This window comes from Neodiprion fabricii, chromosome 5, assembly GCF_021155785.1.
Source record: "Neodiprion fabricii isolate iyNeoFabr1 chromosome 5, iyNeoFabr1.1, whole genome shotgun sequence".
In the NCBI taxonomy this organism is placed as follows: Eukaryota; Metazoa; Arthropoda; class Insecta; order Hymenoptera; family Diprionidae; genus Neodiprion; species Neodiprion fabricii.
This window is the reverse complement of record NC_060243.1, coordinates 10,263,394-10,277,348: the sequence shown is the minus strand read 5'-3', so window position 1 is coordinate 10,277,348 and position 13,955 is coordinate 10,263,394. Positions and strand designations below refer to the sequence as shown.

At 37.1% G+C, this 13,955-nt stretch overlaps 1 protein-coding gene across 1 annotated transcript in view; it reads left to right on the top strand.

Annotated features, from left to right (window-relative positions):
• Positions 1-10,923, top strand: part of LOC124182667 (probable G-protein coupled receptor Mth-like 1) — a 110,028-nt gene extending 99,105 nt beyond the window's left edge. The window contains exon 6 of the mRNA XM_046570208.1: positions 8,688-10,923. Within this exon, the coding sequence (XP_046426164.1) occupies positions 8,688-9,021 (334 nt within the window). The 3' untranslated portion in view covers positions 9,022-10,923. The remainder of the gene's footprint in view (positions 1-8,687) is intronic.
• Positions 10,924-13,955: the final 3,032 nt, after the last annotated feature.

The window sequence follows — 13,955 nt, the reverse complement described above, 5'->3', positions numbered from 1 at the left end:
AATTATCATCCAAATTAGCTACACTGCAACGAGGGTGCAGAGAAGCGATTCTTCTCTCACCTTCAAAGAGAAAGTGAAAGAGATAGAGAGCGAGAATATGAATTTGAATGTTTGTGTGTCCTGGAATTACACCTTAACGACAAAAGATAAGGATGTAGTAGCAGGGAACTGAATATTGTAACGAGAGAAAAAGAGAGAAAGGGAGAAAGTGAACCAAAGCGTGTTGACTAATTGTGAAATAATTACTAATTAACTGCGTTACCCTGAGTAGGTAACTTTAACAAAATGAGATCGCATCTCTGCACCTTTTGAAAGTAAAACGAACAATATTCATTTATGTAGATATTATTTCTAAAGAAGTGACGATAGACATTAGATTGCTTTTCGTCTCTTTATGTTGTATATAATTATCTCGATGCGACTAAATAATGTGACGTCAGTAAATTGGTTTCGCAAAATGAAATTTTTCGCGAGAAGCTGCTTAATTATGCGTGCGAATGATACACATTGAGAAGGAAAATTGAATATACATGAATACCTGAAAGCGAAGAACGAAGCAATTCTCACGATTTATATAGCTTATGGTCAGAATTTTTTTTACGAGGGTGCCCTGGTCGAAAAATACTGGGCCCAAAATTTTTTCGTTCGTTCTTGCGGCGTTCGATTTTTCATAAGAAATATATTCCGATGATATTATAAAATCAATCTAAATCGAGAAAATGTTACGTCGTGTGAATTGTAAAATGTAGGCGTACACTTACGTCGATTAGAATCTGAGCCTAGGCACCTGCGAACAATTGACAATCGCCAATTGTCACCATTTTCTAAAAAGCTTACGGTTTCTTTTCTTCAGCGTGAAATACAATTCTTCTTGGGATCTATCTGTTCAGAATATCATGTAGAATGGTGGTTTTATGCTGTTTTTTAGATAAAAGTCAACTAAGCTCAGATCTTAACGGCCATAAGTGCACGCGCACATTTTCCGATCATACGACGCAAAATTTCAATCGATTTCAATTCAATTTCGATCGATTTTATAATTTTATCGGAATCTTTACTGGACCAGGACACCACCTGAAAATAATCCAGGACTTTTTTTCGTGCACCTAAAATATAGTATCACAATCGACTTGAGGTTCGTCCTCCTCATTTTCTATCGGTTGATATTCCGTCGAAATTTTAATGCATTTCATTCTTGTTATTGACGTGATTATCTACTGTATTTGAAATCCAAGAAAGTCGCAATCCAACGTTGCCTGAGAGCGACGATGTTGCAGTAGCGCCTTGTACACTCGGATAAAATGAAATACACGCTAGTATTGGTATCCTGAAAATCTTGCCCACCCATCTCAGACGAAATAATATTTACGACAGCACTCTGTGATATTATATTTACATTCGAGAAAGAGCAGACGGGAGAGCGAACGCGCTGAACGAGTGAACACGAACTTTGACGGTCACCAGGCATTATATATCTTACGTGAAAAATTCGTAAGCCACGCAAATTTTCTTACTTGTTTACCTCGCGCTGTTCCCTCCGTCCGATTGTGAGTCAACTCTTTCCTGCACTCCTCTTCTACTATTTTTGGAAACGGTATTCACAATTCAGGGGACACAATTTAACACTTTGCTACATGCGCGTTGTGACTTTTATCCAGGATGCAGAAGTTCTTAAGGATGTTTACAGACCGTACAGTCCTGTGGAAACATAAGTTGAAAAAAAAAAATAACAAGATAGATAGCTGGGTTCGGAAAGTTAAGATCCGGTTAATCGAGTTTAATCGTGTCAACAGAGTTTCTTCTCAACGCGGAACAAAAAAATTAAAATAAAGAAACTAGAGTTAATAAAAATTTGAATGACGTCACATTGTCGTCTTTTTTTATTATCAAAATCGTATTATTTGTCCAATTTTGGTAGGTCAGGGGCCAATTTGTTTTGTGAACGAATATCCTAAAAATCGTCTGCGATCCATTTTTTTCGCTGGACTTCAGTTTATCACAATTCCTTTCACCAGAAGTGAATTTTTTTCTGAAATTTGAGACTGATGCTTATGATATTCTGTTTTTCATTTGTATTCTATTTTAGTCATTCCATTTTTTAGGCATGTGGCTTATAATAAAACTAGACGCTTGTATAGAAGATGATCGAATTCGTGAATTGAGTTCACCTAAATTAGCCAATAAACACATTTTCCCTTTGCATCTCAGGGTAAGATAAAAGTTCTCGAATCCCTGAGAACCTTGTGAAACCTATTCAACTCTTCTGTAAGATAAGGATTTATTTTATTTTCAAACTTGAGTGAAAAAAATTACGCAAGCAAACAAAGTTTCAACTCGGGATAGACCTACCAGCTAAGAAATTATTGTATCTCTGAAAACTTTTCCGGACTTATAGTACAAAGCTGAAACCTTACACCCTATCATGTGCTTTTTTATAACGACTGTATTTTCTCAAAAATTAGACACCCTTGTAAGAAACATCAAATTGTTTGCTATTTTTGGAAACAGTACACATAATAAATTAAAATATTACCAACGGAAATCGGTATTAGTGAAGTTTTATGAATGGGTTTATTTTCTTGCAAAATAATTTTATTTCAATTTTACAATGGTAAAAAAAATGGCATTCTTAAGAATAGCTTTGTCACGACAAATCTTAGCAGAACTTGCTTTCTTTCTGATAGCCATCTTGTCAACTGAAATCAGATCATAGATTGTATTGAAAGACAGACATTAATCGAAAAAAAATTGCACCTTTTCAATTCTTTATGAGTGTCATTAGTTTCCGATTATTAATAAGCTAAAACCAGTTCAAGGATGCCTGAACTGTTTACTCCTATCTCTGTGATTTATGCCGTCTACAGTAGAGAAACGTAACATTATAGAACATAATATTATTAGCGTGACCGAATCTGTATATTCTCTATTAATATCAAATTTAACTTATGCTGGTCCCCTTGACACGTTGAAGTGAAAATTTACACATAAAAAAATCATCGTCTCGTACACCGGATGAGAGGGCAACATCTATCTGATTGAAAGTATAAAATATTCAGCGAACCGCGTTGTGCCAGTTGAAAAATAACAGTGAACCGTATCAGTTATAAGGCACAGTTTGCTCGCCTGGGCAAATCAGAGCTTTTCCATAGAAGACTCGGCCTACGAGGAATTTAGAAAAAAAACATAGGTATGGAATGAGCAGCGTTCCCTTGTCCCACGCGATTTCAAACGACACGTTTTATTGTGTCGTGATACCGGACGCCAGTCGTTCGAAGACGTCGTTATACCCCAGGTCAACGATGGATGTAGACGACTAAATCTGAATTTAATTTCGGTTCAAGGCCGACGATCAAAGCAGCCGGCTGGTCTAAAAAAAACACGCGTAAACGCGAATTAAATAGTCTATTGCTCATTGTCAGTAATTCAAACGAATGTATGAAATGTATCAATAAATCAATCACATAAACACAGTGATCACGGTACCTGGTTTAGCGAAATTGACATCGTAACTTTTACGCTGGTACTCGATCATTTATAATTTGCCAACCCTCCTCTGCGAGCGAGAGTGTGCTGCAGCACTATTATCTTCCTGCTCTTCACCTTTGATTAATGATCCTGTTTATTATCACAAAATTGTTGCAGATGCCTGCGAGTCCCTCGGTAACGATTTAAAAGATTGAACTATACAACGCGGCAACAGCTGTGCTTGATCTCTCAAGATTAATTGTTTGCCTACAAATCTTCCTCTTCGTGCAGCTCTATTGATTTGTGCCCGCAAAAAATTTATGCTTTATTAAACTTCGAACGCTTCTTGAATTCGTATACAATCGAAATACATTGCAGTGGAACGAACGTATATTGTTTTAGTCTTTCGGGAACTTTGGTTGTATTCGATTTTTAGTTTCAAAATATCCCGCGCAGTTCCTCAAATGGCTGCTATTGGTCATGACCTTATTTACGTCATCACTCGTACTTGCACCTTGCGCCATCTTCCGGATCGCGTGAGAAGTTTCGCATCGCGCGGCGCTACACTCAATCTTTTCCATAGTGTCTTCATGGTCAAATGACAGCGAAAGAATATTTTCAACCTGAACATTTCAGCGCGTGTGCAGCAATTATTGAAAACTGCACCCTCAGCAGCGGTTTCGCAAAGATTTTTTTCCACTGTCAGTTCAATTGAAACCGTCAAAATGCCACGGTATCCTTTTAAATACAGAGACGCACATGTGATGCGAAAAAATTTTAAACTCTTTTAACCATTTTTTTTTTTTCGAACTAACTTGAAGGTGAAATATTTTGTAATCCAGAAATCGTCAATTGTTAAATATACTGAAAATGTTTGAAACCCGATGAATTCACTCACGGCATGCATATCTATAATAGATATAGAAACGTGAAAAAATGCATAAATTTCAACGGATATTGTTTCGGTAATTTTTTCTTTTACATCTACGAGGGCATAAAGAATGCACTTCGAAAAAAATGAACAAATTTTGCCCAGTTCTTTGAAGTTCGTATTAACCATCGAGATTGGCTATTTCTAACTGGCCAACGATTTCAAAAATCTGCTCAATTTCTCGCGGACGTTATAAGATGGATACATTAAAACAAACACTTGTAACCCGACGATATCTAAGTATTATTGCAGAGTAAAAATAAACAACGATCCTGGCGTTTCAGAGGTGCCTGGTTTTATACCACGATCGAAGGTCACGGAGCGTATGGTGTCTGAGAAAATAAATTTTCATTTAACCTGCAGTAGCCAAGTGGATGTCTGTCTCCGCTCTCGTAACCGCGTCCATTCGAATAGCCCGCAGACGGACGCCTGTAGAACCTCGTTTAATGCTTTTGATATCGAAGCCTGGCTGATTGTGGATAACCCGAAGTGTTAGATTCTATCCCTGTGACACAGAACATCGACGTGATTGGAACAAGTGTTTGGAGTCCAAGTCGTGGACGTATGCCCGTTAGGACACAAGCATATTTTTGATCGAAGAATTCGTCCTTGGATGTTTTCAGTTTCTCGTAAACACGTCATTCAATATTTATAGATGTATTTCTTGTTTCCTGTTGGTCGCGACGCTACGCTTTTCGTTTTGACGTATTTGTACCTTGCGTCCAATCGGGTGACAAGATTCACCCTCAAAGTAGCCATCGAAACGACCGGCGCGACGCCGCCTACGGATAAATGGTAAATCTGACATCGTTTCTCAAATCTTGCTTAATTTATATTCCAACTGAATTTACCGATCGTAATATGTTCGCTGTATACACAAGTTGTACAACTTACCAGACACGGTATCGCGGTTTATTTTTCACGCAGCGTTCGCTGCAGCGGAATTTGTTTTTTATTGCAAATTCACTCTATGCCTGCAGTTCTATACAATAATTGCTTCCTTCTGCAGATCACACAGCGAGAAATGATACACACCGTTGCAATAAACTTATTTTATATTTTTACGCACAGGCATACGTTCCATTGCAATAATGTCATGTTTATTATCCAGTATCCAAATTCGTTTTGACGTCACTAAAACTACTTTTTTTTTTTAGATGGTAAATACATTCATGCGGTAGATACGATAAATTATTGGAGACGTATTGAGAAGAGCTATTTTTTCCCAGGAGTGATATTAAACAACCTTTTCCTTTCAACACATCGCCGATTTTCGATAAAATCGGTACTTCTGTACCTATGTATTAAAAAAAAAAAAAAAAATTGATTTGGCAAAATTTACACGGAATGCTTTGTCATTGATATATGTAGGAGATCCACGGTTCTGTGAAAAAAAAAACTTGCGCCGACATTAATTTTTTATCTCACATCACCGTATAGAATTCATGCAAACTGTTTATCGAGTGGGAGATCCATAATAAATACCATAATGTGTATTGAATCGTTTTTCAGAATATTCACATCCCTTTATCCCGATGATATAAATTCTGCGTACTATTCAGACAGATAAAATAGCTGAAATGTACATCTTCTGGCAGAATAAGTTGACTGAACGAACTGTCAAATAAATCCAGAATTTAGAAATAGCTTTATAGTCAATCCCGAGAATCGATTGAGTTCTTACTGAACGTATTTTGGATAATTTTAAATTGTTAGACGTGCATAGAATCTCATGCAATAAATAATAACTATTTGCAATCAGTGACAGAACTGGATCTCAAATATAAGTATCGCTTCCATTTTTTATAAAAGAAAAGAAACATAATGTATTGGCAATGAGAAGTTATGATTAAGAAAATTGAAAATTGATATGGTAAAGAAATAATCAGACATGATTTCTTATTAACTACAGAACCCCGTGGCCAACATTTCAATTCGCCCACCAGTTATAATTCGTGAAAATTCTGGACGAATTCTAGAGCTTTGAGATCACTCGGTGTTTAACGCGAAGAACAAGGAACATAAATTAAATTTGTATTTTTTTTCTTACGTTTTTAAATTTGGCTTGCAACCCGCCATCGGCCGGTCATAGTCAAAATACGCGTTCCTTACCTAAAATCACGAAGTACTAAAAACAATCTCGAAAGTGCCCCAATTCACAAGTCAACCCACATCAGCATTATCTTTCCCCCAGATTTGGTGTCAAACTTTTTCTTGTATCTCTTCAGGGTTTCGAGATATTCGCCTGGCGTGATTGAAAAAGTTCACCCTGTACATCGTACTCATACATTTGGAATTTATGCAGTGCATGGAAAGATAACAAAACAATTCTGTCATTTCGGACGTCGGCTCGTCTAGGACGGAGCGCAACATACCAGTCTGAGTAAAGCTGACGCTTATTTCCGAACGACGACTCGAAATGCCATCGTGTTTCTGTTAGTTTCTCCGACTGTTTTTTGGTGTACTCTTTGACCGCGTAAGTGCCAGTCGTTTATAATAATTAGCGATGCGCCATCCAAAATAAACTGGCTGTAGTTCGTGGTTCGTGAATGGTCCGCGCAGAGGAAACTCTACAGAAGATCGTTCCGAAGGCGTCGCTCGACTCTCTAAAAGACAGTTGTCACAGGTCCCCGGCGCTAGCTACATTTCGGAGCAAATAGCGCTCATTAAAACGTCATTATCCTCAATCTATCACGCCATCTCTAGAATCTGAGGGTAATTTATACGCCCTCCTAAAACAAAAGAGACTAGCCTCACCGAATACCGGATTTCAGACATTCGTTCCATCCTAACGACCGCGTCCAAGTCATTCTCAGCACAATTTTACCATATTCATGATCACGTGAGGTCTTAAACGTATTGAAGTTACGTAAATTTGTTCATATTATTTCCAAATTTCTCATCTATACAATGGCACAATCGATACTTTTCAAGTAAAGTTCAACAGTCGACAGGCAGACGAGAGTGAGACCATTGACAAAATTGAACTGCAACTTTTATCGAAAAAGATAAAGGTGTACGGACATGGATAATATTTGTGTTCCTTGATTTTGAAATATGAAGAACTAGTAGTTTCTTGGCTCCTGCAAAATCGATCGTGTCAAGTGAAGTTATTGCTTTACAATCTGTGATTAAACTAAACCAGATAGTTGCCTGCAGGATTAAGTGGAGAAGAAAAGGGTGATTTTAGAAGCGGTGCTGATATGTCAGAACCACCCACAGCGAAGCATTCTCATCTCGATTTTCTTCTGGTTGTTTTGCTAGGTATAAGTTCTCACTTATAACAATTCCAATTCTTTTCCAATCCTCAATCACACGCTTACACATACGTTAACATAAACAGATACACATTACCGTCACCGTTGTGAGCATTCTATTGGAAATACACCAGCTTAGATTGCCAGATCAGGTGCCAGTTGCTTATAATTGTGAAAATTGTGCCATTTATACGTCAATTCGAGTTGGTAAAACAACTCAATGAGAATTTTTACCTCCGCGAGCAGATGCCACCCAAAGTTTTACTTCTCATACATTAAACGTGCAAATACAGCGTTCACTCATTCAATTTTCTCACTACTTGTGTGTTGAACGGCTTATCCTCATGTCTTAACACTAATCCATAACACGCATCATCAAAATTATGAACAAGACTTTATATAGAATAAAACGTACGTGAGAATTTTAGGATCGCTTTATCGAAGTGGTATCTTCTTATAGACTTAGCTCGGGAGTGTTTTACTATACATAACGAAAGTTGAAGTTATACGTATATTGCAGTTGAAGGGAAATTGATCACGTACTGTTTTATTTATACTACGCGTAGGAATTGATCGTGGGGCCAAGTACCCACAAGTGTGTCCCATCTCTAAACATACACCGAATCTGTCACATGATTAAAAAATATTGTCATTGACCATGGAAAGATAGCCTTTGACTCGGTCTTTGACAGGCAAACACCTCTTGACGTTGGGGATCAAAACTTTCTAATGTCTACATGATTCGTAAAATCAGAATTCCAAGCTTCAAATCGCTACAGCAATTTCTGACAGTACTAGAATTAGATACGATTTGATGCAACCGATACTTTGCACGGAACCAAAGGCCATTGTGTAATCAGGGAATACCAGAGCCTGACTCGTGATATAATCGATAGTCTAAAGACCTGGCTAACAGTATTTTAAATGTAACGAAGCTTTAATCCTTGACTTAAATGGTCGTTCGTTGATGAACAAGCGTCTTAGAGATCCTACTGTCGCCGATGTTAACGAGAATTTTTCCTTCAATTTTTCAGAGCCGCACTAGGACGCGTTTGCATGAAGCTGGTCGTCGTGATGGGAGTGACTTGGGTTGTAGACCTTATTTCGTGGATCGCCGGAGGACCCCAGTATCTATGGTACTTCCCAGACATGGTCAACGCGCTCCAGGGAGTCTTCATATTCGCTGTTGTTGGCTGTCAGCCTCAAGTTTGGACCGCTTTGAAAAGACTGTGCAACAGAAATCCGCGTACGAATGCCGGAAGACAAGGAAACGCGGTGAGCACAACGAGCAACGGAATGCCGAGCATGGGTGACAGCGTCACACAGAATCAGAGCACGAAATCTGTGCCGTTAGAAACTATCTGCTAAAGAAAGAAACGGACGAGGTAGACATACTACGATGAAATTTGAAAAGTTCCTTTTACCACCAAACAGTGGAATGGGTACCAGAGTATGTCATCGATGACGACCATTTTTTAGTGGAAAAACAGAGGAATCGGAACGACGAAAGGGGAATGAACTGTATCTGTCTTGACAAGTCTTAAGGAAGAGAAAATTACCGCATGGTTATTTATAATCTCAATTAACATATGCTAAACAGACGATGAAAAGAGTACTTCGACCTCTATTGTGTTAAAAGTATCACTCACCATCGAGGTAAATCTGTGAACAATCCTGGATCGTAATTTTGGATTAATATTTGCAAATTCATTGTCCGACACGTAATATTACGTATTCAATGCGTTTTTACTCTCAAAGAATATCCTAGCACAATTCTTGATGACCAACTGACCTTCGTTGTGCAATCGAAATGTTGGTACGCGTTTGCAGCGGACGTCAGCTAATCGAGATTGCGAAATAATTGGCATCGCGGCGGTCTAATATTATTATATTGACATTCTTGTTTCTTTTACGTGTACCGGCCCATTTTTAACTAGCGTTCGTTAATGAGTAGTCAAGGATTTTTCAATCAGTTTGATTTTAACGACGAATAGAAAAAAAATTAACCTCCTAGGTTAATTTAGCACTGCAACATGGGAAAGAGAATTGAAATACGACTTCGTTCTTCCATACATCGAGAATGCGGTTCATATCAAATGACGCAAGCATCGGGGAAGTCGAAAGTTTTCACGAACCGAATAAGAAAGTATAATACTATTTGTATAGATTACGTTATCGCACAAAATTTTATCCCCGTTTCGAAACATGTGCGAATTCCAAATTTGAGAATAAAGTCAAACTCTTCGCGCATTCAAGGAGGAAATGGCGGTAAGAAGACCAAGCGTAATCATACGTGAATATTATTAGATACTGACAATATGAACGAGGAAATCAATGCCTTTTGAAATGCCTTTATATAACACGTCAGTGTTTACCGAAACGAATTGTATTCAAAAAATTTCACGCCTGAAGCCAATGCGTCTAAGATATTGCGTCCAGTTAGAATTTTGACGTTTAACAGATATGAAAAATTCAAAGTCCAAGTTTGAAAAATTAAACAAACTGTCACCGCAACTGACGTAAACGTACAATGCGTTATTGCAACTGCGTTGACGTTGCGAAAAATTGATAAATGAATGAAATGAAAGTTCAAAGAATAACGGAAAAACCGTGATAGGAGATTCGTTCCTTTGCGTGACTGCACTTCAACATGTACGCATATGCACATAAATTTCGTTGAATGAATTCTCAATTTTGAGCCAAAGTAAAGTTACAAGTTTCTCAACAGTAGCCATTTTGATTTTGCACCAGCTACAAAATATTTTACAAACATTTTTTTCTGAATTCCAACGGAATGTCGAATTTTATCTTGTTGCGGACAATTAATCCACCAACAACTTGAAAAATACCTCATCTTTTTTGAGAATTCAAGCAACGAAATTCGCTTGTATGCTCATGTACATGTGTTTGCGAAAAGGAGTAAGATATCGCCTTATGGCGATAACCTCTCAAGATGACGCGTTTGACTGCCAATACTTTTATCCGAGTAAACGTTTGACAGTTTTAACCGTGTATTTATTACTATGTATATAGTACACCTCTGATGTAAGGTTACATGTAGATATTAGCTTCTTCTTCTTTATGGAAGTAAGTTTATAACGCTCATAAATTATATATCATGGTATTTACTCATTTGCTAACAATTATGATAAATGAAATGTATTCATGCGTAAAAAATAGGTGTCCCATTTAACTGTTTCTAGGACTTTTACTTCATGTATTCAGTTTTGGAAGCTTGCGCTTCCGAAATAAAAAACTGTACCGATCAGAGTGCGATGAGTGCTCGTTAATTTTATAATATAAAATGGTAATTTGAAGGAACTGAGATTTGCCAAAAAAGGAACCTCAAATTATTTCACAAAGAGAGCACCGATGTTTCCGCATCGAATATGACTGAAGTATTTTAATAGTCCTGCAGTTTAACTCATCTTAGTAGTTTGTGTTTAATGTGTGATGAAATTTTTTGACATAAGTCAAAATCCCATAGATTTCCGGTATTAGTAGTCAGTGTTTTGTGTCGAAGGCGATTTCAAGTTAATTTTAAGGGTGAAATGATTAGTGAAAATCTTTTTGAAATAATATCATCAGGAATATAGAAGAACTGATCACGAATGCTGACCTAAGAATTAAGAAATAGAAATTTTCGCAATTTATTTACTCAATATGGTTTTGAAGCTCATCCACTGAGCAGATTTTTTGCATTTCAGATGCTTACACGGCGCATTAATTTTCAACAATTTTTTTTGAAATTAGCAGTTTTCATAGTTTCATCAAATGAAGAGCTATCTGCAGTTACTTATAATAACTTGCCGTTAAGAAGCGCTCTCTTCTTTCTTCTTACAGTTCTGTATAATTCATAAAAATACTATCAATTTTTACAACTTGACCCATGATACTTAATACACCCCCTCGACACTAGAAAATCAACTCTCACGAAGGCTACTTTACGTCATTTAGTAACAACAGTATGTGCATAAAATTTATTGAAATCATCATTGTTTCTTCAGGTGTGCACCTTAAGACTGAGCAGATGACATCATGACGTAGAATGTTATGCCGTTAGTATATCATCATGCTGTAGTTTCTTATTACACATCGAGTGATGATGTACGGTAGCTGCAACGCGAGCTGATGCACCTGCGACTGCGAAATACTTCTAACAATAATTTATACCGGGACAATGTCTTGATACTTGAAAATCAACTGCGCATGCGCAAGTTTTATCGGCTGTTCATGCAGGCTGGCCATCCCGAGTTTTCAGCTGTCAAATTGTTTCTGCCGGCGATGTAGTTGATACGAATTTTCGAGGCTAGAATCTCAAATAATAGAGGCAGTGATTCGGAAAGGTTTGGGGAAGCATTTGTTATTGGGTCGGAAAGTTGATTCTTCAAAGAACCGTCGGAATTTAATGCTTATGCACATTGAATATTCGAACGTACACATTTTGCGTACGTTGGCCCGCCTGCATCGGAGACAAAACTATCGCTGCGGAAAGATTTCGCCGACCAATGAGATTGAATTATTTGGCGCACGCGCAGTTGATTTTCAAGTTTCAAGAGATTGTCCCGGTATAATGATCGTCCCGTAACAGAATCCATACGCCCTCTCGCTATAACGAACCTCCTCACCAATTATTGGCCAAAATTATCGTCCGGATCCCCGGTTTGTTCTCGTTTAGGCAGAGCGGGTGCTTTCGGTCGCGTTGATCGTGTATGCTATGGCTCTATGTGTACCTTGGGAATTACCTGCAATTATATTCATGTTAGATACGAATGTAAACACTTGCGGGGGTATACGTGAAATTACTAATTCTAAGTTGATTGTATTCGATGTTATGCCGTGTGTTCAGGTTCGTTCTTGCTGAAATTTTTATATGCAAATTACTCTAAGTCACATTTGGCCAAATATGCTTTGCTGAAGACGGTAAATTCTGATATTTTATTTTCTTTACCTTTCCCACTGTCAGTTTGCTTTGTTTTTTTTTTTTTTTTTTAATCTGAATATTTGTAGTAAAAAATTTCAACAGACAGTGTGTGTGTGTATGTGTGTGTCCGTGTGTGTAACAATATTGTATCGTTTCAGTAATCTTGTTGTAGTAGATCATTGCACCGTTCTTGTAAATAACATTATTTCTATGCATATTATATATTTACCATGTCGCATTGCAGTGCAACACTTTTCTAATCGTAAATATATATTTATATGTATTAACAATTATAAATTAGTACGTAGGTATATTGAATAGTTATGTGATTCTCCTGGCAGATTAATATTAGGTTTAACATTGTAAATACATCTTGTCGAAGAGGCTTGCTATAATACATCGGCTTACATTTTCATAAAGTGAACCAACGAACAAACTTATTTACCAGAACTTGCCAGGAGTTTATCAAAATTTTTTGCAACCTGTTAGTTTATCTATAACTATACGTTACGTAGGCATAATACTACTATTTATCAGTTTATCCACTCAACTGGATATTTTTTCGGAACTTTACAGTGCTGTTTTACAGAAATTTTTCGATGGCACAATTTTTCTATTTTATACAGCGATTCGCTAGTCTTTTCGACTGCATCAGTATCTTTGAAAGTTAGACATTTTCTGACGTAAAATTATTCAGTTGAGTTCGATGATTGAATCATCACTTATAAAAGTGCGTACAAATTTTCGATATCGCACAAATGACTTGAACTTTTCACAATCTTCCAAGAAAATCTTATGATGTGTAGGAATGTCATTGCATTACTTACATGGAGATACTTATCCGACAGAATGTGTTTAAGTAATAATAAACTACAAAATCTTGTAATTGTAAGGTGGATTCTCGAGAAACCGATGTTTTAGGATCATCTCTCAAAATTCTAGTTAAAGTCTGACAATACGACGGTATCAAAGAGTTTAATTAAAACGGCATAGTGATAAAAAAATATCCCTTATCTGGTGTTACAAGCTCCGAAAATGTCGATTTGTAGCTTAATTAAGCAAGAGAAAATTGTGTATTACCGACCGACTTACAGCCACAAGTCAATACCGACCAAGATGATATAATTCTTGCTTTCGCTGTTACCGTTGGTCGGTACTGACACATGCGTTGCATAGGTATTTTATGCCGCTAAATTGGACTTAATAAAATATGATCGTTGCGTGAAATCGAATGTGAACAACTGCTGATAATTGTGAAAGAAAAAGTGTAAACAAACGATGTTAATTACTAAAATATGAGCATTAAATTTACTGTCAACCTTAATTTTATTACATAATTTATTTTCATAGTCTCCGGTATAGTTTTTTCCTTTTTTAT